The following is a 22,880-nucleotide window of genomic DNA, read 5'->3' as shown; positions in this document are numbered from 1 at the left end:
AGTCATCTGAGCAGATAAACATCAGTGTGTGCTTTTTGAGGGTATAGTTTGTGCATTTATTTAATATATTTTTAATATGTTTAATTTATTTATATATATTTTTTAATACAGTGCAGTAACTTGCACTGTTTATGTTATTAAAACTCTTTCTAATTAACTGAAATATTCACCCTTGATTTAAATAAATTATTTATATTACATTGTGTATTTTGTGAGAGTATTGAATTCTTAACATTTTTAGAGTTTTTTGTTTTTTAGAAGTAGAGGCAGCAGGGTTATATGTATATATTGTTATATAGAACATCATGACAGTTCAATTTACGTAAATAACCCCATAATATTAATGAAATATTTATATAGTGTGTGTTACACTCATACGGCTTCATATCTCAGCGCCCCCAACTCAGAACCTTCTTCCCTGGTGGTGACAGCAATGCATGTGTTCTGACAGACCCTAAAATTGCTCACATTTAAATTGGGTTATTTCTTTGTGGTTTGAAGAGCTGAATATGACTCTCTCTGGTTATGGTCATATGGAATGGTCATACATGGCTACTTTCTCTACACACCATTTTAATTAGGAAGAGAAGGCAAATAGGTTTTGAGTATTGCAATCTGTTGTGGAAACTAAGTGGTTGTTTTTGGTTTTGGAGAACACACACACGTAGTACATATACAAGTATATTGTATTGTATATATATATATATATATATATATATATATATATATATATATATATATATATATATATATATATATTGTATAGTATATTGTATAGTATATATCTTATCAGCTGTAACGCCTTGTGCCAGATACCACAGGATCATACCATAGGAGGCCTTACGAAGTCCATGATTCAATGGGTTGGAGCTGTTTCAGTGGCATTATCACAGTACTGTATTCAAAAGAGAGAACGTGGTCAGTTCAAAAGGAGCAGTGAATTGGTGCAATTTTGCATCTTGGGGACCTCTAGACAAATATCTCCCTGATGGCTCTTTTTTATAGTGCTAATGTTCATTGCGTCTTTGTTTCCCCCTTTTTTCAGTCCAGGTGATAGAAATAGTACACGGTGTATGAAAGGATATCATTGCAGCCTGCACTGTGAGCTGTGAAGGTGCTCAGGCCAATACCACACTGTACAAGCATCCAATAAAGCATGGGGTTAAAGCGTCGTGGTAGTAGGAGCTTGAGAATTCAGAGCTCCTGTATGCATCTAAGGAATCTTCATTTAAACTGTAATTGTCTCACACACACACACACACGCCTTCCTTTCAACAAAGGTACTTCTTAAACTACAGGGACATTTTCTAAACTGATTTTTCAGTAGGCATGTTTTTCGGGGAGAGCTGAATAAATACACAGGCAGCTCTGATGGTAGCAATGATGCTTGTTTTTTTTTGGGTGGGTTTGTTCGAGTGCAGTGTGGCTCCATGTGATGCAGAATTGAGAATTGAGCAGAAAATCATCAGCCTGTAGAAGCGCATGCCAAACCAGAAGAGACATCATGTATCATGAATCATGTCCCGGACGGTAGACACAATGATAAGTTACGTACATGTGAACTGGCACAGAAAATGCAGGTTTGTTTACTTGGTCTCCTTTAGATGACAAAACCAGAGAGAGATCTGATTGAGACCGATCTCTTCACATAGCTCGGATACAGTCTGAATTAATTTCTTTCGTCCTGGTGCCAGTTTGTGTATCAAGAATCAACACATCTGAGCACATGGTGGTCCTGACTGACGGCTCATCCAGTAAACACAGGAGTGTGCATGACTCTAAATGAGGCTGCCTTGATTCAGACATCATTTCTCTGACATCAACTGCATGTTGGCATCACATTAATCCACAATCTGTGTAGTAACTGGTGTCACGTATATCCAGCCAGGCTCTGGGATGGATGTAGCTCATTAACAGAAACACAGAACAGCTGATGTTTTGTGTAGAGACTCTACTGAGACTGCAGAGCAGAGAACGGGACATGATTCAACTTGTGTGAATATGGCAGGATGCGATTGTTACGTGGGGAAATCTGCCACACTCACACGACTGTTTCTGCACCTGGTGTATATCTTTGTAACCTACAATGACATCTGCCATCCTTCTGTAAGCATTACTTGTGGGAGAGGTTTATACAATACTGTAATTTTCAACATCAGTTTAATAGTTTAAGTGCACCGAACACTCCAGCTCTCAGTCTGCATCCATCAGTGCATAACCATCAGGGCCCTTTATGTTCCGACCAAAAATAATTGTATGTCAGTTTGCTTCCAGCGGTGGGGAACCTTTAAGGCTTTCTCATTTGGGGTCAAAAATTCTGTGTTTCTGTCTGCTTTGAAGAGTAAAGAACCCTTACAGCCTTCTAGGTCAGGGCCAAAATATCCAGGTCTTGTTGTTTCAGTAGTGGGCAACCCTTAGGGCCCTCCTAGGTTAGGGCAAAACATTCTGGGTCTTGTTACGCTTCCAGCAGTAGGCAACCCTTAGGGGTTTCTAGGTCAGGACCGAAAATGCTGGGTCTCAGTAGGGTCTTTTTGGTCAGAGACAAACTTTGCAGGTCTCAGTCTGCTTCCAGGATTGGGAACTCTTAGGGTCTTCTAGGTTCAAGATTTCAGTCTTCTTTTAGCAGTGGGAGATCTTCAAGGCCATCAAGGTTTTAATATAAAAATTCTAAATTATCCTAAATTAGATAAGGGTCAGGTAAAATTTTGTTCAATGAATTCAAAGCAGAATTTCAGGCAATTTTAAACCTACCTATTCAGGCATCTGTATATAAAACCTGCCTGCCAGTGTCACCCCTGTCCTTCAACCCTCAATCTCACTTCACCTTCCATCACTGAACTGTACAAATGCAGCCAGCGCGAACCTGAAACATCTTTGTTCTGCTCAGCTAAGAACCCTACGAGTCTGTCGCTCGTTCAGTGGCGAGGGAGAGAGACTGATTTTGGTACCCAGTGCTCTAAGCCAACATGTGGTGAGGAGGCGAGAAAAAAATGGGGGGTCTCAATTTGATTAAAGTAATTAGCGGGCGTTTCGGGTGGCTCGGTTAGAAGCTCTGGAGCGAAGTGCTCCAGCTCAGCGGTGCCTCGCGTTTGTAACTGCTTTTAACCTGCACACCTCTCAGCAGCAACCTTTAAACACAGGCTGAGAGCTCATTTTCTGAATTGCAGTTGTGGTGCCCTGTGTCTCAGGTGGACACGGCAAGGCTAGCGAGCAGTTCTTGTTTGTGATTTGTAATGGATTATGTTCTTGTTGTTTTCTGAACCGCAAGAGCATTGCTTAGAGCTGGGAATTACTGCTCAGTATGATGTTGTATGGCACTTTTGCCAGAAAATGGTTCCACTGCGGTTTTTGAAGACTTATGATATGCTAATTATTTGCTATGTGACATATTATTAAATACAATGCGATATTATGAATTTTATGCTTACAAAAGACAACGTTCTCTGATTCAATTCTTTGACAAACATCAAAGACAACCCTTAATTTCTAATCAAAACAGTCATTAAGTACAAGTGAATCATTTTTCAGCGCCAATAAAAAAGCAGAAAATTACATAGAAGCCTCAGCAACTGCATGTAATCTAATACGCCTCAGTGTTCAGCGAGTCCACCCTTTAACTGCATTACAGCTTCCATTGCTTTCAGAAGATTGACCTCAGGGAGACTTCCAGGGACATTTTTCCATACCTCCAAAGTTCAATCTTGGACATTGGAGCATTTTCTACTTTTTACCATCCATATCCTCCAACACATTTAAAGACTTTGAGGTCAGGACTCTAGGGTGGTCAGTCCATTGCTTGAGCTGTTTGATTTGATTAGATTTTCTTCTTTTTTATCTGATTATTTTCCTCAATAAGACCTTCTTGATCAGCTGCATGTCCTTTAAGACCAACAGTGTTGAGTTGTCTTCTCACAGCTTCACCCAAACACCTGTGGATTTGTTCATATCTGAAGCAAGAGGAGCTTTGTTCTTGTTCTAAAAGATGAAAATATGAAATACTGTTTAACTGAAGGAGGACAGTTTTGGTGGTCTACCAGGTCTTTCATGGTTGGTTGAAGTCCCACTTTTCTTGGTATCTTGGGTAAATTGTTCATTTTTTTAAATGTTTTTTTTTCCTTAATCAGGAATATCTCCTGAAAAATGTTAATCTTGACTGGAAATGAAATAAATAAGTGGTGGTCTCTGATTCATGCGCAATACTATATCAATTATTAATTAATTTACCATTCATAATGTCACTGTCACTCAAAAAGCTCCATATTGAAGAGCTGATCCTGCTTTTGTTGGAGTAACTGTCACTGTCATTACTGTTCAGGGAAGAAGGCTTTCTACTAGATTTTTGAGCATCATTGCTGTGAGGATTTGATTGCATTCAGTGTCAAGAGTGTCAGTGAGGTCAGGATGTTGGATGATCACCACCCCACCTCTTCCCCAAATCCCTAATGCTCAATGCTGAGGGGCTTTATACCCCTCAGGCCCACGCCTGGCATTAGGCATGGTGCCAATATGTTCATGTTGATCTGCTGGGTGTGTTATCTGCTTTACATGTTAGTGCTGCCGCACACAGATGCTTGTTTTAACCTCCAAATATCGCAGTACCATGTTTGTTTGTATTTCCCAGTCCTAGTGTAGTTCACTCTTGTAAGCTATGGAAGAGTGGAAGGGGTAGAAGCACCGGGCTCAGTAAAAATGGAAGAACGATATCTGGCACGCACATTTGCATGCAGTGTGTGCTCTGATTAAGTACAGGTCACCTTCCTGACACGGGAAGAGGGCAGCACCGAGCAGCGAGTCGCAGTGAGCTGTTTGCTTCGCCGAGCATGACGGCCATTGTCAAAAGTGACAGAACGGCTTTTTTCATGAGGGACGTAGGCGTGTGACTCTGTGTACGTGCGTGTGTGTATGTGTGTGTGTGTGTGACTGTGAGTGTGTATGTGCATTAGGATTCTCTCTATCCTGCTGTCTTTGTCTTGTGTTGGTCGGCTGGCTGAACAGAGTGTTCTCTGCTCCTACTAGCGTTCTGGGGCAAGCCGAGCGGAACAGCAAGGCCCTCGGGTTCCAGACCTGCGGACCCTGCCAGGCATTCCGCTGTATGTGTGTCTATGTGTGGGGGTGTGTTTGTACTGGCACTGGTACTGGCATGCCAGGTGGACTCGGTCAGGCAAGGGGAATGTGGAGATAGAAGGCGATGGACAGCACTCGCCTTTGGGCCAACAGGTGCCTGTAGAGAGGCTCTTACTGAAAAGCCCAGCTTTCCAAAGACAGAGACCTGGCTCTGCATGCCAGCAAACTACATCACATTCATTTTTGAAATCCTAGCTTATCATGCCAGCAAACCACCTTACATTCATTTTTTAAAATCCTAGCTGCCAGGGACCTGTATACATTTACACACGAGCACAAGACAGAGCGTTCCATCTCTGACTGGAGTATATGGAGGAACTCTGGAACTGAGGTCCAGACCATGAACCAGAACCTGCAGAAAGTCAGCAGCATTGGCTGTTGTTCACTTTAGTGGGATTTTGCTCAGTGGTGTGGAAAATGATGCTTTAATTTTATTGTATTATTGAATAGTATTCATCAATCTGTGGTCATGTACTGAAGATGTAAGTTTGTGCATGTGTATTAAGTAGGGTTGGGCAGTGCAATGGCAATTCCGTGTACCACGGTATCTCAAAATGAAGACAGTATTTCAAAATTACGACGTATCTGTTGCGTCAAATTTATCCTATGTGCATTCACAAGAGCCACATAATGGGGTGGGGGGGGGGTTGGGTGGTTGCTATGTGTGCTCACTGATTGATGATGTAAAAAAAAATAAGTTTGTTATATTAGTTGTGATTTTCATGATTTTCAAACAAACAAAGAACTGCCTTGTTCAATAACACCATCCTCAACTCTGTGGTCATGACAACCACCAAGCTGTGTTGTTTCACACTCGCAGATAAGCAAGGGCGTAAAAGCCCAAAATAAATAATAAATAAACAACCTCTCCACCACTGGATAACGAAACAAAGCAACTGGAACCACATTTCTCATTAAAAAAGCGACGCTATTTTGAGTGGAATTCAATAAGAAAAATGTGTTTTGGCCCCAGTGCTCGCCACTAGTGTTCCTCAAGCCAGACTGTCCTCCCATGGTCAAGGCCTCCCTCCTCCCTTGAAGGACTGAGATAGATAGATTAGTGGGAATAGAGAGTAGACTGGTGGGTAGTGAGCTGCAAAATGTTAGTGAGAGAAAGCAGAAGAGGAAGTGGAAAGCTAAATAGCAGGAGATCTCTCCTAAACCCAGACTTTTCTCTGTCCTGGCACAAGGATGATGGAACGAACTTCCCCTGGGTGTCTTCAAACACCGACTGAAGACCTGAAAATCTCTTTCAAGAGCACTTAAATCAGCACTAACCTTGCACTTATTAAAGCTTGTGAATGCTCTTAAATGTCTTACTTTGATTTCTTTGACATTCAGGTGGAGTGTAGTATATGTTAAGCATTGTGGCAGTATCTGAACCTGAGGTAGGTTGTTGATTTTAGCTTATTTAAACTAGCTGGGATCTTTAACTGAGTGAACAGTGAAGCACTTTTTAGGTCACTCTGGATACGAGTGTCTGCTAAATGCTGTAGATGTAAATGTAAATCTCTAACCTTCAGTTCATAACTTCAGGGACAGCATTTGGACCTAGCACTGGTGCTGACATTGGACTATTATAGGATGTTTATTTGGCTTAATTTGGATTACACAGATAGAGATACACAGAGTGATCGGCCAGTGACTGGAATTGAATGGTTTTTAGTGTAATTGTCTTATATAACTGATTCTGTGCAGGTCACAAGGGCACAAGCAGCCCCACACGCACTGTGGCTGTGACTGAAATGGCTCCCTGTAGGCCGCTCTTACAGTCACTGTGTTGTTCGCCTGCTCCATTTAACAGAGCACTTGCCAGTCTTGAGCAGTCCTCATCTTCATTGGGCTTCAGTGCAGACAAGAGGACAGCAGTTAACATGTCTAGAAGTCCACCATGGACGACCAGCTAGTTTGTCGTGGCTGCGCTGTGGTTCAGCACGTCAGCGCTCAGCGGCAAGATCAATAAACAGTAAATTCCAGCAGGTTTAACTATGGTTCCACTACATCCAGGTAAACATTAGCAATATTAGCAAGTTTAACATTTTAATTCACAAGCATAAGTAAATCTGTCCCACCCTTCAGTCCTGCGTTCAGTCCTGCGTTCAGTCCTGCGTTCAGTGCTGCGTTCACTCCGCTTCAAATGAACACTTGTTTTATTAATCAACTCGTTAAAAATCATCTGATTGATTTTTCATCTGATTTAAACTGGATGAAGGTGAAACTCTGGTGTGTGGGTTTGGTTAAATTATTGGTGTATTTAGGAAAGGGCAGCAGCCATTGTTTACAACACGACCAGAAGCTGTTTAATAGTATTTATGAAAAGTTGAATTTACATATATAAGTTATATACGTTAGTTATATATATATTGATTCCAAGTGGCTTCTGTGGTCGGAAGTCGCCAAGAATTTACTCGACTATGCTGTTCTGAGGTTGGTATATCCTCTCTCTCCCTGTCAAAACACTTTGCCAGTGGAGGGCTTGTGTTGAGTCTCTCAGACACAGCTGAGCATATTAACCTTCAGACATCTACTCAGTAAGACGAGTTGCTGCTGTCATTTTGCTACACTATTTAAACATAATTATATAATTAAGCCATTAATGAGTTACATAATTACATTTACATCTACACAACTCAAATTCGAGTCTGTATGTCTATAATTCTCAAGGACTGTATATAGGCAAACAAACACACACACACACACACACATTTATTTCAAGTTTAAACCATAATCTGCTATTTACAACACCAATTTGCTGTGGGTTGGAAGTTTAGACTTTCTGACTGATCTTCTGGACTTGTTTCAGTCAGGTATGAGTGACAGATAAAATCAGATGACAGGTTGGTTTTGTATTGCTTGTAATAAATGCAAATTCTTAGAGGTAACCTTCTTTTGTAGACTGTCTTTGTAGGCCTTCAGAAGTCTAAAAATTAGGGTCATACCTTTCATCTGCTGGATTTTGATTTTCCTAACAATACCTGTCCAGTTCAGTTCTGGTGAAACGGTCTAAAGCCATTTTCTTGTAATAGCTTTTTTATTGGCAGTTAACAGAATTCTCAAAAAAATATTTGTCCTCATCTGACTGCTTCTCAGGAAAGTGTCCGAAGTATTAAAATAGTAGGATATTTTAAATCCTGCGAGTGTAGAAATTATTATAGAAATGGTTTCTATAACTTCTATTACTAACTTCTAACTACATGTCTAATACAGGGCAGGACCAGAAGACATGGTTATGATCAGCCATACTTTCACTACTTTTTCTAGGTTTGGATTCCCTCCAAGACCTTGACAGTGTAGTTCTGGTCTGGAACGTACAAATCCTGAACTGGGACTCATCAGTAATGTCCACCTCAAGTTGCGTTTTTTTATTTAGTTTATTTAAACTATTAGTTTGTTGAAAACTTATAGAAGACAAGACCTATATGAATTAATCTGCTGATTTTTACAGCTTTGACTCTACACTAGCACTACAACAGCATACACAAACCATGTAATCGCATAAGTCTATCTAGCACTATAACCGCATACACAAGTACTGTAACCACAAATACCTATCTAGCACTATAACTACATACACCTATCTAGCATTATAACTGCATGAACTACTATACTATACTACTGTACTATAACCGCATATTCAAGCACAATAACTGCATATTCCTATCTAGCACTATGACCACATACACAAGCACAATAACCATATACACCTATCTAGTACAATAACCATATACACCTACCTAGCACAATAACCGTATACACCTATCTAGTACAATAACCATATACACCTACCTAGCACAATAACCGTATACACCTATCTAGTACAATAACCATATACACCTACCTAGCACAATAACCGTATACACCTATCTAGCACAATAACCATATACACCTACCTAGCACAATAACCATATACACCTATTCAGCACAATAACCATATACACCTACCTAGCACAATAACCGTATACACCTATCTAGCACAATAACCGTATACACCTACCTAGCACAATAACCGTATACACCTACCTAGCACAATAACCGTATACACCTACCTAGCACAATAACCGTATACACCTACCTAGCACAATAACCGTATACACCTATCTAGCACAATAGTCGCATACATAAGCACTAAAACCACAAACATGGTCATGACTTGCAATGGAACATGGTATCATCTGATAGTTATGTATAGTCTGAAGTTCAGTCCTTAATATTGTTATCTTCCACCAGCGAAACAGTATCAGTTCGCCTGTATTTGGAAGTTCTGAAAGAGGGTTTTAAGCTTCGCACCCCAGCGAGAGCAGGACGGCAGAATGAGCAAGAGCAGCTGAGGGGGAAAAAAGACACACAGGCGCGTTTTTGAGCCGCTAGGTGACCTTCAGCTCCTGTGGAGAAAACAAATCGCTGGCGACCTCCTCCTGCCTTAATTCATCGCACAGGTACACACGGCAGCACGGCAGGAGAGAGAGAACACAACTGGCAGCAACTCCGCTCTCTCTTTCTCTCTCGCTCGCTCTCTTTTTTCTCTCTCTGTCTGGCACCTCTTCTCACAGTACCCCAGCAAAAAATGTCAGATTTGGAAATATCCATAAAGGCCTCGTCAGTTTCTCCTCAGAAATGTCTGATCCAGCCACGGTGCTAACAGCACTTCACTCCTGCCAAGCAGTGCTAGTTTAATAATTTAAATCCATTTAAAATGGCCTCAGTAGACTATTACCATCAGTCCAAAGGTGGAAACGTATTCATGACTGATGAAAATGTGCATATAACAATAAGGGAAGCTTTGTGCATTTTTTCTTTCTCAACTGGCAAGGATAAAAAACACAGTAACACATATAAGCTCCTTCTGAGATATTCTACTATTGTCAATGTGGATGTGCACATACTAGTCACACATCTAGTGGGTGACTAAAATGAGTAAAAGGAAGAAAACACAGACACTTTGTGTGGATCACAGGTGAGATGTTTGACAGGCTTGACAGGTTCATCATGTACACTATGATCAAATCTAGAATACATTACTGTAGACATACAAATATATATAAATATATGTATGTTTCATACAGTACAGTACAAATGTTTATACTGCACTGTATTCATGATAATAATGGGGCCACAAACAGCCTCAGCAAATTCTGTAAAATGTGTCACAAAATTATTTATGAATAGCACAATAGAAATAAATTGAGATTGAATTTAATTGATTTGAATAGATTTAATTTTTGTTTAGTGAAAACTATTTAGTGCTTTTGCATCTAGGGCTGCAACAAATGATGATTTTGACTTGATTTTGTCAAATTATCTATCGAATAATAAAGAATTCAGATTATGAATTGTTCAATTACCAAATAACTGTTAGGTTTCTCTCTAAATGTTGGTTGTTGGTTGTGAGGTTGTTTTATGCATTTAATAACTAACAATGAAGATGAAGGAGTGAGACATATGTGAGACAGTAATTTTAGCTTTCAGTTGACAAATATTTTGTGTTACAGATACATTTGTATTAATGACTTTTATTTTGACACAGGCTGTTTGTTTATATTAGGGACTTTTATTTTGACAATGTTTGCTTTATTCACTTTATTTTGACACTGTTTGCTTTATTCACTTTATTTTCTGTTTGCTTGTATTAGTGACTTTTATTTTGACACAACCTGTTTATTTGTTTGTATTAGTGACTTTTATTTTGACACTGTCTGTTTGGGTTTGTTCTGAGTATTATGTTTGATACCAAATTCCCAAAAAGCAAGTTCCCCAACTGTTTTCTCAGTTCTTATTCAAGTACATACAGACAGGTTGTATGTATTTGACAAAACAGCGCCACCAGTGGACTGGAGCTGTAGTGTCGTAAAATATGTATGAAATACCTTCCTGCAAATACAACAAATCTCTTGTATAGGTCTGATTTTTATAAGGTCATGTGGACAGAATGTGCATCTAAAAGCAACCAACAGCATGGAATGACGTGTGTCTGTGTTCACTGTAAACTCTTCTTTAGTGCATGTTTTATCAGGTAGCACCTCACGCCAGAGACTAACATCTGACCCGCAGCATAACTGACCTGCATAGACTGCTATAGAATTTGTCCAAGGTTGCATGAAGTAAAAGACGGTTGCTGCGCTGTTGTCGAACACTGGACAGCAGGCTTCGGGTTGTCTCTCTCTGTACTGGTGCTTTAATGCGAAGACTGAACAGCAAGCATCATGTGATGCAGACATTGTAACAGTTCCACATGAGAGCAGCCATCCTCCCACCATGCTGTGTGTTAGCCTGTGGGGAGTATTTAACGGGAGAGGGAGACTGACAGACAGACAGAGAGAGAGAGAGAGAAAGTGAGTGAGACAGAGAGAGAGGGAGAGAGAGTGAGAGAGAGAGAGGGCTTTGGCTACATGCCCCGATAGGAATGAAAGCGTGTCTGTCCGAACAAAATGCTTCAGCGCTGGCCGCGTTCCTCTGTTGCCATGCCAATGCTCCACCCCTCAGCAGCAGTGGCCGGGGCACACGGGCCGTTCACACATTTCACACACAGCACGAGCCTCTCAGCTCTCTATGCGACAGAACAAATGAACAAGGCGTCAGTGGCCATAATCAGCTCTTTCCATTACAGCAGATTAGACTCTGTTCATATTACAAACCGTATTTCTGATCCTGACGTTTTGCTCACATCCGATCTCTCTGCTTTAATGGTCCACGTTCATGATGTGTGTAAGTGACTGTGCCAGCGAGCTCCACCCATCAGCCTATTAAATTGTTTGATCTTAAACCCAGAACAGCACCACAGACATTCATAGTGCAAGATGTGGCTTAAACATTACATCTATCATCCAGTGATGATCCAGCATCCTGACCTGCTGTTGTCACTGAATGCAATGAAATCCTCACAGCAATTCCTGAGACAGCTACTCCGACAAAAGCAGCTGTCTCTACTGTCTAGGGGAGGCTTTCTACCAGATTCTGATTGCAGTCAGTGACAACAACGTCAGTAAGGTCAGGATGCTGGATGATCACCTCATCCTCAACTCATCCCAAAAGTACTGGATGGAGCCCCATCATCATTCCGGAGAACACAGTCTCACCGCTCCACAGCTCAAATCTGGTGGGGGTGCTTAATATCCACCCCTCTAGTCCTCTAGGCCTTCTAGCATGGCCAATGGGTTCATGTGTGTGTGTGCATTTGCACATCTGTCTCAGCAGTGGATGCAACTTAACCCCTTAACACCCCAAGGCTTATGACACACTAAGGTGTATTACTTAGTAACTACAGGGACGTCTGTACACTGTAGGGCTGTTCTCTGGTAATGGAAGATTGTAATAACACTTTCGGCCTGACGGGGGGCAAAGCTGAATGCTTTTATTAACTTACAGTGACTTACAGTGTATTCTAAGTACTGTAATATGACATATTGCAGTTTATTACATTTAACTGCAAATCATTCTTTTAGAAGAAAACTCTTTGATTATTTATTTTGAAACGACCAGCTTTAAAAAAAAAAATCCTGTCCTTGCCTTTACATATTTACATGTTTAGCAAATGCTTTTATTTGTGAAAGAGACAAACAGCATTCCATACAGACTTTATACATTGAACAAATGCTTCAATTCAGAGCAATTTTCATTTTGCCTTACTGGTATGTTATAGTCTGGTATGGTATGTTAGAGTTTCTGCTGTCACAACTGCTGCCATAAATAGAAATGTCACAGATGGATGCAAGGATGCAAAGATTATGCAAAGATAAGGGTGTAATCCACTATGCTATCCAGCGGTTTCTGTTTCCACTGACAGAGGCCCTGGCCTTACCTAAAAGAAATGGAATACATTGTGATAATATTAGTGTTGTAGGGGTAATACTGTTAAAAACCTTTAAATGTGATGGTTTTCATACTGTGTACTTCTGCTTAATACAGGTATTGTAACAAATGCAACTGAACAGAGAATCCCACCAAAACCAACAAACCCATCAAATAATTGAGGAAACAATAAGCAAATGAATTCCTACAGAATAGTTAAAAAAAACTCTGTATCATCTACAGCTTTCCTTTTTATTTATTTATTTATTTATGTTCGCAAGAGACACTTTTGCATATACTATTTCATTACATCAGTTTTATAAACCCTAAAATAGAACCTTGTGGGACTCCACAAGATATGCTGAACTGCCTGATTAAATAATTGTTTTCTATAATGGAAAATTTAATACAATTTTGTATGTTTGTAAGTTTTCTCATTTGTTTGTTTGTTAATGGTTCTAACTACCACCAAGAATGGTCTCAGCCCCTTTCAGTAATAGATAGATCCCTTTTTCTTAATGAGCGAGGTGTAAATTCAAATCTTACCCATCCCGAACCTGAGATTGACCCTAAAGGCCAGCCATCTACCTACAGTGCTTTTGATAGATAAGCGTACCTTTCATTCTTCCTAACCCTCACCGCAGACAGATGCTGTTGATGTTGTTCAGTGATGGAAGTGCGCTTGGAGGCTGATCAAATGGACTGGTTGTGTTCCTTCCTTATACATGCAATTACTCCCAAGACAAAGCTCTGGAGTAAGTGAGTAGCTAGTTGATTAATAGATTATGTGCCTGCTGTTCTGACAGGAAGCTGAGCGGTAAATTGGATCGATGGCTTGATAAAAATTTTGTTGTGCCGGAATCCGGAATCCTCCGCCCGCTCGTGCGGGACTTTTGAAAAACAGCTCCCCTCCGCTCATAACAAGCGATTCGTTCCCTGGGTGATTTATGAAATCAATTTGTCTTTTCATCAGCAGGAGGGTGGAGGAGAGATAAAATCGGTAAGACACGCTCTTTTTCCCTTTTTCCTTTAAGCCAAGGAGAGAGAGTGAAAGCAGGAGGAAGCTGGAAATTATTCGGGCCGCTCTTGGCCTCTAGCATAAATTTGCTCGTAACGCAATCTGCACACTCCCACACCGAAGCAGGAGATGCTCCGGCATCTGCTTCACATTTTCAGTTTCATAAATTCTTCTCTGTTCTTCTTGCATCCAAGGACATTCTTCATGCAGCCTTCAAGGTCTCCTGGCTGTTGTGCGAGGCAGACACCCACCAGATTAGCTTGTGAGAAGCATGGAGTAAGAAGAAAGACCAGAGTATAGAATAGGCACCACAGACCGGAGCTGATCGCACAGACAGGAGCTGATCGTTTGGTTAGCGGCTCTTTCTTCATCATAATGAAAGCTTTTGAGCTCAATCAGTCAGGTGGCTGGACAATATGTGGAGTTATTGAGTATCATGCCCGAAGCCCCTCCTCCCCAATCTAATGTCCTATCTAATGCCCTCATGTCTATGTCTTCGCAACCCTCATCCTTTTCTGGCTCCACTTCTCTGAGGAGGGCACTAGCTTTCTACCTCAAGCAGAAGCCAGCCCAAAACTTCTCCCCCCTCTCTTACAGTCTGCTCCCAGATCATCATAAGCTGAGGATCAGCATAAGGTCCGGACCACCAAATACTGATATAGCAATCTTGTAATGCATTGTGCTTTGTGAAGATGGGAATGTGCTTTGTTTATTTTATGGAATGCACTTGCATTGCTCGAACATCCTCATTTCTAAACAACCAGCACAAATCAGCAGCCAACTCCAGCAGAGTCATGTGATCCTCCAATCTTCACCTTCCAGTCTTTTTAGGAGAGTGTGCAGCAAAAGAGGACACAGTCATTAAATATCCATTGAAATTTTGATCCAAATATCATTGTACGAAATTCGTATCATGAACCCGTCTTGTGAATACAATCAAATTGAATCAAATCGTGAGCTGCGTGTATGACTACACCCCCTTGTCGATATTTATCAGCATCTGTGTGTAGCACATTGCACAGTTCAGCTCATAAACATATAATCATCACTCCAGTATCAGAATAAGAAAAAACTATAATGCAAACAACCACATTAAATATTGGATTTGAGGCATTTTACCTATTAAATTATCATATAGAAACCTTTGGGAAAACACACACACACTAAAATAACTAAATAAATAAAAAAAGAAAGAGATGGAGGCAGTAAAACTAATCAGCGAATCAAACGAAAGAATTGCCCTTTTTAAAGCATATGTAAGATGCTATTAAATAAGGAGGAAATATTATTACATACTAAATATTTTTAAATGATTTTGATCTTAAGTATTTAATAAAAAAAATCTGTATCTGATTATTATTCAGAGATGGAGGTAATATAGCTAATCGACAAACCACTGAAGAATGTCTCTTTCCTGTGAGGAAACATTTATTTGTAAGTAATAAAGTTTTAATAAAGTTTAGTTATATTACATCCATCTCAAATATCCGACATAGTGCAAATACTGATACTGGGTGGAGCGAAAGCACGAGAAATGTCACTGTTCTTTTCAGGAGACTGTTGGGTATTCGTGAATCTGGACGTACAGGACAGGAGGTCTGCTCAGAGACCTGTCCTGAGTGTGGACTGTTGTTGCAGTAGATAGCAGGGAGGGTGTTTGGTAGAGGAGTCAGACTCTTTCAGAGTTTTCAGATGAGGGTTAGTGTGTGTGCATGTGTTGCATCTCCCTCTCTCTCGCTCTCTATCTCGCTCTCTTACTCTCGCGCTCTCCTTCTCTCTCTGGGCGTGCTAAGTAGACCTGTAGTAGTTTCCCCTCAGGTGTTTGTGAGAGGACCATCTGCTCTTGTTAACGAGAATAATCTCAGGGCTTGGCGGCCACGCGACGCAGCCGAACACATGATTCACATCCGTGCCTGCAGTCTGTCAGGCTCCACATGACCTAAATGAGACTTCCCGAGGAACGCGGCTCTCCAACGCTGCCAGACGTGGACTCGACTCGCGCATGAAAATGCAAGAGGTGATACGGCGAGTGTTAAAAGTCCTGGAGTTTTTTTACTCAAAGGCAGCAAAGCAGTGAGTCGGAACAGGGCAGAGTGTGTGTCAGCGCTCGGCTCTCTCACTGTTTGCTTAGCCAGCACTGGGCCCTCTATGAATCTTTTATATAAGGCAGCTCTGCCTCCTGATTTTTTTTTACATCTGATGTGGTTTAGGGGAGAGGGCGATGCCCTTGTCATGACAGCCTTCAGAGCAAAGTTCTTCTTTTCTTCTCTCTCTCTCTCTCTCTCTATCTGATTCTGTGGGGGACTCTGTATCCCCCTCTACTTTCCTACTCAGCAAAAAGACACGCCTTTCATGCTTTCATCCTTGTTAAATATGTCACAGGAGTGGGAACAGCGTGTGTGTGTGTGTGTGTGTGTGTGTGTGTGTGTGTGTGTTGAAGATGTTCCTGCATAATTATGAGTGTGTTAAAATAAATACAAAAGCCGTCCCTGAAGGATCACACTATCCCCTCCTTCTCTCTCTGTCTGTATTTCACTCTGTCTCTCTCTTTGTCTCTTTCTGTCTTTTTGTCTCACTCTCTGTCTTTCTCTCTCTTTGTTTCTCTTTGTCCCTCTCTCTCTATTTTTCTCTCTCTGTGCCTCTCTCTCTGTCTCTCTCTTTTTGCCCCGCCTCTCTCTGAATCTGTCTCTCATTTGCTCTCTATCATTCTCTGTCTGTATTTCTCTGTATCCCTCTTTCTAACTCTTTGTCTTTGTCTCTCTATCACTCTCGATTTCACTCTATGCCTGTCTCTGTCTCTCTTAGTCTTTGGTATCTCTCTCTTTTCTCTCTCTCTGTCTCTCTCTCTCTCTCTCTCTCTCTGTCTCTTTGTCTCATTGTATCTCTGTCTGTCTCTCCTTGTCCCTCTCATTCTAACTTGTTGTCTTTGTCTCTCTCTGTCTCTTACTCTCTCTCTCCCTGTTTTTATTTCTTTCTTCGCCTCTGTCTCGCTCTCTTTGTCTTTGGTCTCTCTCTTTGCGCTCTCTCTGTTTCCATCTCTCATTGTTTCTCTCTCTGCTCTGTCTCTCTCTCTGTCGTTTATCTTCGTCTCTCTTTTGCTCTGTCTCTCTCTGTCTTTTATCTTTGTCTCTCTTTTGCTCTGTCTCTCTCTGTCTTTTATCTTTGTCTCTCTTTTGCTCTGTCTCTCTCTATCATTTATCGTTGTCTCTCTTTTGCTCTCTCTCTATCATTTATCTTCGTCTCTCTTTTGCTCTGTCTCTCTCTGTCTTTTATCTTTGTCTCTCTTTTGCTCTGTCTCTCTCTGTTGTTTATCTTCATCTCTCTTTTGCTCTGTCTCTCTCTGTCTTTTATCGTTGTCTCTCTTTTGCTCTGTCTCTCTCTATCATTTATCTTTGTCTCTCTTTTGCTCTGTCTCTGTTGTTTATCTTCGTCTCTCTTTTGCTCTGTCTCTCTCTGTCTTTTATCTTTGTCTCTCTTTTGCTCTATCTCTCTCTATCATTTATCTTCGTCTCTCTTTTGCTCTGTCTCTCTCTGTCTTTTATCTTTGTCTCTCTTTTGCTCTGTCTCTCTCTGTCTTTTATCTTTGTCTCTCTTTTGCTCTGTCTCTCTCTATCATTTATCTTTGTCTCTCTTTTGCTCTATCTCTCTCTGTCTTTCTGTCTGTCTGTCTCTCACATAGACACACAGACAGTAACTGTTGATGGTCTCTATCAGAAGACTGGTCTCTCAAGCCTGTGCAGTGACATTTAGCCTTAAGTGAGAGTTGTAAACAGGAGGTTTAGCGTAGTGTGTTGTTGTGTGTGGTATGTTGGGCTGACTCATCACCAAGTTGTTCATTCGAGCAGACAAAGCCGTCACACTGTGTGTTCAAAATGCCTTATAGGCCCAGAGTAGACCAACTGTTCCAGCTATATATCATCAGCAGGACCAGCTGCTCCTCTGTTCCTCAGTGATAGAATCATAACCTCTAAATATTCATCCTCTGCTCTCTCCATCTTCCTGTCTCTCCCTCTCCGCAGTGAGGTTTGAGGTTTGCCACCTGACTGAGAGAATCAGCTTCGAGAGCAGTGACCCAAAGTTTGGCATCCGGCCGGACGGCTCCCTGTACGCACAGCGAGAGGTGACCAACCTGTCAGAGCCCATCCAGTTCATGGTGACGGCTCGAGGGAGCAAGGACACACACATCTGGGAGACTACGGTCAAACTGGCCCTCGCTGGACACACTCTTCCTCCCGCTATGAACCAGGTGAGAGAGGAGTGCTACTGAGTGAGTTACTGAGTATACACACCTCGAGTAGTGGACAGCCACCATAGCACCCGGGGAGCAATCAGGGGTTAGGTACCTTTCTCAAAGGTACCTCAGCTAAAATACTGAAGGTGGAGAAGGCGTGGTTCCTACACTCCCCCAACAACACTTACTGCCAGTCCAGGGAATTGACCCAGCGACCTTTTACAATCCCAGGCCCACTTCTCTGACCTTTAGGTTTGAGGCTTAGGTGCTTTGCTCAAGGGTGAATGTTCCTCAGCTGTGATTGCTGAAGAAGGTGGAGAAAACACAGTTTTGCTTAATTCCTTCACCACCCCCACTTTCTGCCAGTCCAAAGGATTTGAACTGACAACCTTCTGGTCCAATTTCTTTAACCTTTAGGTCAATGGTCATCAATATCAGTAACCTGACTTAGTTTGTATAGAAGCTTATATATAAACATGACTGTCACCTGTGGATCAATCCAGGTCTACTAAGACACCTTAAGCAACACATCCATTACCAAGCAACCAAACATCCACCCACTCGTCTTTCTGTCCTCGTGAAACCTCTCAAGCATTAAATTCCAAGACATATCCCTCATATTCAACCCCAAATTCGATTACGGAAACCATGGCTGGGAGAGAGGGGAAAAAAAAAAGTTCAGCTACCATTTATATTTCATACCTTGTAAAGCATGGTTTTGTCCCTAGGCAGTTTAAAAATATGAAGTAATATATGCGACGTGGGTGTCTGGAATGTAGCAATGGCGTTTTAATCAGAGCAGGGCCGGATTTGCGTGAAGGAAGCTCAGAGTCGGGATTAAAATTCAGCCGGCACCACGCACAGCAATAATGGAGTGCATGGAATAATTGACATTGATTGAGTTAATGTTGCGGCCTGGCTGAAGCTGAACAGGTGATGTAGCGGGTGCATCGTCGCTGCTCCGGAATTACCCCTTCCCCAAACAGCACCCGAGAGATTCAATAATAGAACAAGAAGTAATTGTGTTTTAGCAATTATCAAAATTTGAAAACCAGTTGCTGTTTTTTTGCAGTTGATTATTTCTTTCTCAAACACACACATCCTCACCTTCACTCACACACACACTTACTCACATTCCTTTTTCCCATGGACAGGATCTCTCATTTGAACCAAGTGCTGTTAGCATACATTTAACTCTGGGCATTGTACCAAATTGCATAATGTAATTTTAATGTGCAAATGTGCACTTTAACTTTTCAAAGAATAGCATTCCTGTAGACCTTCCTTATCTTTAGCTGAGCAAATCAACAGGAATGGATATACTCACGTTGATACAGGTGCTGGACTGCATATATATATATATATATATATATATATACTGTATGTATATCATCATTGTCAAACAAAAATCTTGTATCTCCATTTCTCAATTTCTTTATATTGGGTTATTATTTAATAAAAGTTAATAATAGTTAAAAATTGTTACTGTTTTGGATATACAGGGTTTTTGTGTGACAAGAAAAATGGGCAAGCAAGTTTAAGGATCTGTGACACTTTTATAAGGACTTGATTGTGAGGGCTAGACGACTGAGTCAGAGTTTTTGTTGTGGTCAGCACCTCCCAAAAATGCTCCAAGGAAGGACAACCAAGGCTCTCTGTCCATGATGGCCACACACCCCAACTTATGGGACTTGAAGGATCTGTTGCTAATGTTTTGGTGCCAAATACCTTAGGGCACCTTCAGATGTCTTAAAGAGTTCATTCTTTGATGGGTCATAACTGTTTTGGTAGCACAAGTGGATATTACACAACATTAGGCAGGTGGTTTTAATGTTATGGCTGAAATGTATGTATATATAAACTCTTTTCAGGCTCTTCTTCCATTTATAATCTATCCTCAGTTTAGGCTCCCTTCCTGTGGAGGTTTGGAGAGTTGGCGTACACCTGCTGTATGCAAACGTCCTTCCCACTGGCGTGGGCCTGTTCCTGCATCCAAAGTGACCCAGAAATGACAAACAGCACGGCAGGACTAAGGGTTCTCCAGAGAGCCACAGGGGGGCTCGGTCTGAAGAGCCCCTCTCGCCATGTCCCGAAACCCCTCACATGTCCCTGCCTTCTGTGCAGCCATTTAGAGGAGCTATCCCATGCCAGTTAGCACAGGCTGCTGAAGGACACACACACACACACACTCACACACAGACAAATGTTCTAAATGGGCTTTGGGATCAGAAAAAGGGTCTTTCCCTGTAAATGGCCACCCACAGCTGCCTAACCCAGATCACTCTGTCGGATGAATTGCTGGTCCCGCTATCGCTAATCTAAGCTCCTATTTATGTATTCACTCAGAGGTCTGCTTTATACTGCTGTGCATCTTCATAACTCTTTACTATCAGGACACCGCCTCAAAGTCACCGTGGGCGCCGTGGTCCCTTCTGAGCGCTTTGTGGTTTGAATTTGGAGGACGTGTGCCACACATGTTGAAAAGGAGAATGATGCCTTAGAGGATGGAACCTGGTCTGCGTGTGTGTGGGGTGGGTGTGTGGGTGTGCTTCGAGCTTCTGTGAAAATGCGAAACAAAAGCTTTATGAAAAAGAGTTCAGATCAGTTCAAATTCACCTTAATATACATCTTTACAATCGACACCACGGCAAATGGCTTATCATCAGTAATTATCTGTAAACATATATTTACTGGAGATTAATTCATAATTTGCCTACAGTTTACATTGAATTTTGAATGGTTTGTCAATACACTAAATGTCCAGATGTTTGTGGACACAAGTACACAAGCATTCCACGCACACAGCTTTTTTAATCTCTACAGAAAAGCGTTGACTATATAACTGGATGGTCTCGAGCAGCGGCACATGAGCCTAAGGTCATTATGCCAAACGCCAAGCTCTAGCTAGAGGTCTATAAAGCCATTTTTGAAAACCCCTGCTTTAAAACCTTTTAAAAATGGTTGTATGTAGCACCAAAAAGTCAAAGAACCTTCTTCTCATCACTATATAGAACCCTTATTGATAGAATATTTTCTCAGTCTACCATGAAACCCATTTTTATCTGATATGAGGGGGGAAAAAGCTGCAGTGGAAGCTAAAACTGTGCCATTCTCAAAGAACTAATGGTAGCAGGTTTATTTAGCATGTACCTTATGTACCCAATACCTTAGTATTGGTTTTCTAGCCTCAGTTAGAACCTAAGTCTTAAGGCATGTAGTTGCAGACTTATGGTTCACATAAGTCAGGGCTTGCTTTCTCAAAATCACTCTAGAACCTCCATTTAAACTCTCCCACACACAGTTCAGATGAGGTACAGGCCGTTGTGTTTTTTGTGTTCAGGTCCATTAAGACGTGACATTACAGCGGATGGAATCGTTATTATATCCCATTATGTCATTATATCCGTGACTGTAATAGCACATATACCGCTTAGAGAGCTTTCCCGCACCTTCATACTTTAAGTCTAACAGTGCTTGTAGAAAATTAGGCCCAAAAAAATGCAGCATAAACTGTATGTCCAAAAGTGTCCAAACACTCCTTCTAATTAGGAGCACAGCATTGCCAATACAATGGAACGTTCTAAGGGCAGCTGCACAAAAGCCTGCGGTCATCCTGCCCATTGCTAATTGTTGGCTGGAGGGCCATTAATCCACCCTGCATTGGGCTGTGGAGCAATGGAACTCATTGTCTGGAGTAATGGAGCTTCATTCAGTACCGTTTAAGTGATCCAGAACTTCTAATCCAACATCAGCATCTGACCTTAATGATTCTTGTATGGCTGACTGCAATCAAATGGCCACAGCAATGTTCTATAAAGTGTTCCCAGAAGATTGGAGGCCATTCTTGCCATTTATATATATATATACTCCATCAAGGGGTTGCCATGGATGTCTCAATTAAGGAGCAAATGGTAGACAGTCCTAGAATGTTTGACGTTATGCTACCGTGTATCAGCTAGCACATCCTGTACTAGCTCTGTGTGCTACCGTCGCTACCAAACATCGCTACATTATAAAAGTATTCAGCGTGGGTTTGCACGCTTTACTGCGTTTATGTCACAGTTTCAGGTCTAAAGTCATAGTTGCCTTTTCCGTTCTGCAGCATGTGTCGGTACAAAGCAGACAAGACTTTGCTCTTAGTTGAGTAGGTGAAGCGGCAGCAGTGCAGATATGTCCCCCCTTCGGACCTCCAGCATGTTTTATTAAGTTTGCTTACACAGCGCTCAGTTTGGGGTAAAAATACTCATCTGACACTCTGCTCTCTCTGCACTGGCTTGCATTTGAGTTCACTCCCTGCCATCCCAGACAGCCTAGACTAGGTAGACCCGCCATTCACGATGCACTGCCCGATTTTGGACAGCAGCCACTGCTGTATAGTGGACAATTTGATTACCAGTCAATTCACTAAATATGAACCGCAGTGGACTGGAACCGAGGGTACAGTGTGACAACTGCTCCTGAAGAGCATGTTTTGCATTGCAACACTGTCGCCCATTATGAATTATTTTTAGTGGTGGTGCCAGAGGCCAAAAGCTAAAAGTTTTCTTAATGTAAGAAGCACTTTTTTGGAAGGCTACCTACATATGGACTTCATAACCCATGAATATCATCATAAAAAGCAATTTCTCTGAACTTCTGAGCATTTCTGGACAGCTCAGTTGTCACACTATGATGAAATGCTTTATAAAGAAAATAACACTGTATTGATATACAGGTTGTTTG

At 41.5% G+C, this 22,880-nt stretch overlaps 1 protein-coding gene across 2 annotated transcripts in view; it reads left to right on the top strand.

The window, feature by feature from the left end:
• cdh4 (cadherin 4, type 1, R-cadherin (retinal)) overlaps window positions 1-22,880 on the top strand; it is a 276,520-nt gene that overhangs the window by 155,341 nt on the left and 98,299 nt on the right. For both annotated transcript variants that reach the window (XM_072665982.1, XM_072665981.1), the window contains exon 4: window positions 17,947-18,173. In XM_072665982.1, coding sequence (XP_072522083.1) covers window positions 17,947-18,173 — 227 coding nt within the window. The remainder of the gene's footprint in view (window positions 1-17,946; window positions 18,174-22,880) is intronic.

Source organism: Salminus brasiliensis, chromosome 21 (assembly GCF_030463535.1).
Source record: "Salminus brasiliensis chromosome 21, fSalBra1.hap2, whole genome shotgun sequence".
Taxonomy (NCBI): domain Eukaryota; kingdom Metazoa; phylum Chordata; class Actinopteri; order Characiformes; family Bryconidae; genus Salminus; species Salminus brasiliensis.
The sequence above is the reverse complement of the archived record's forward strand: the minus strand, read 5'-3'. Positions and strand labels throughout refer to the sequence as shown.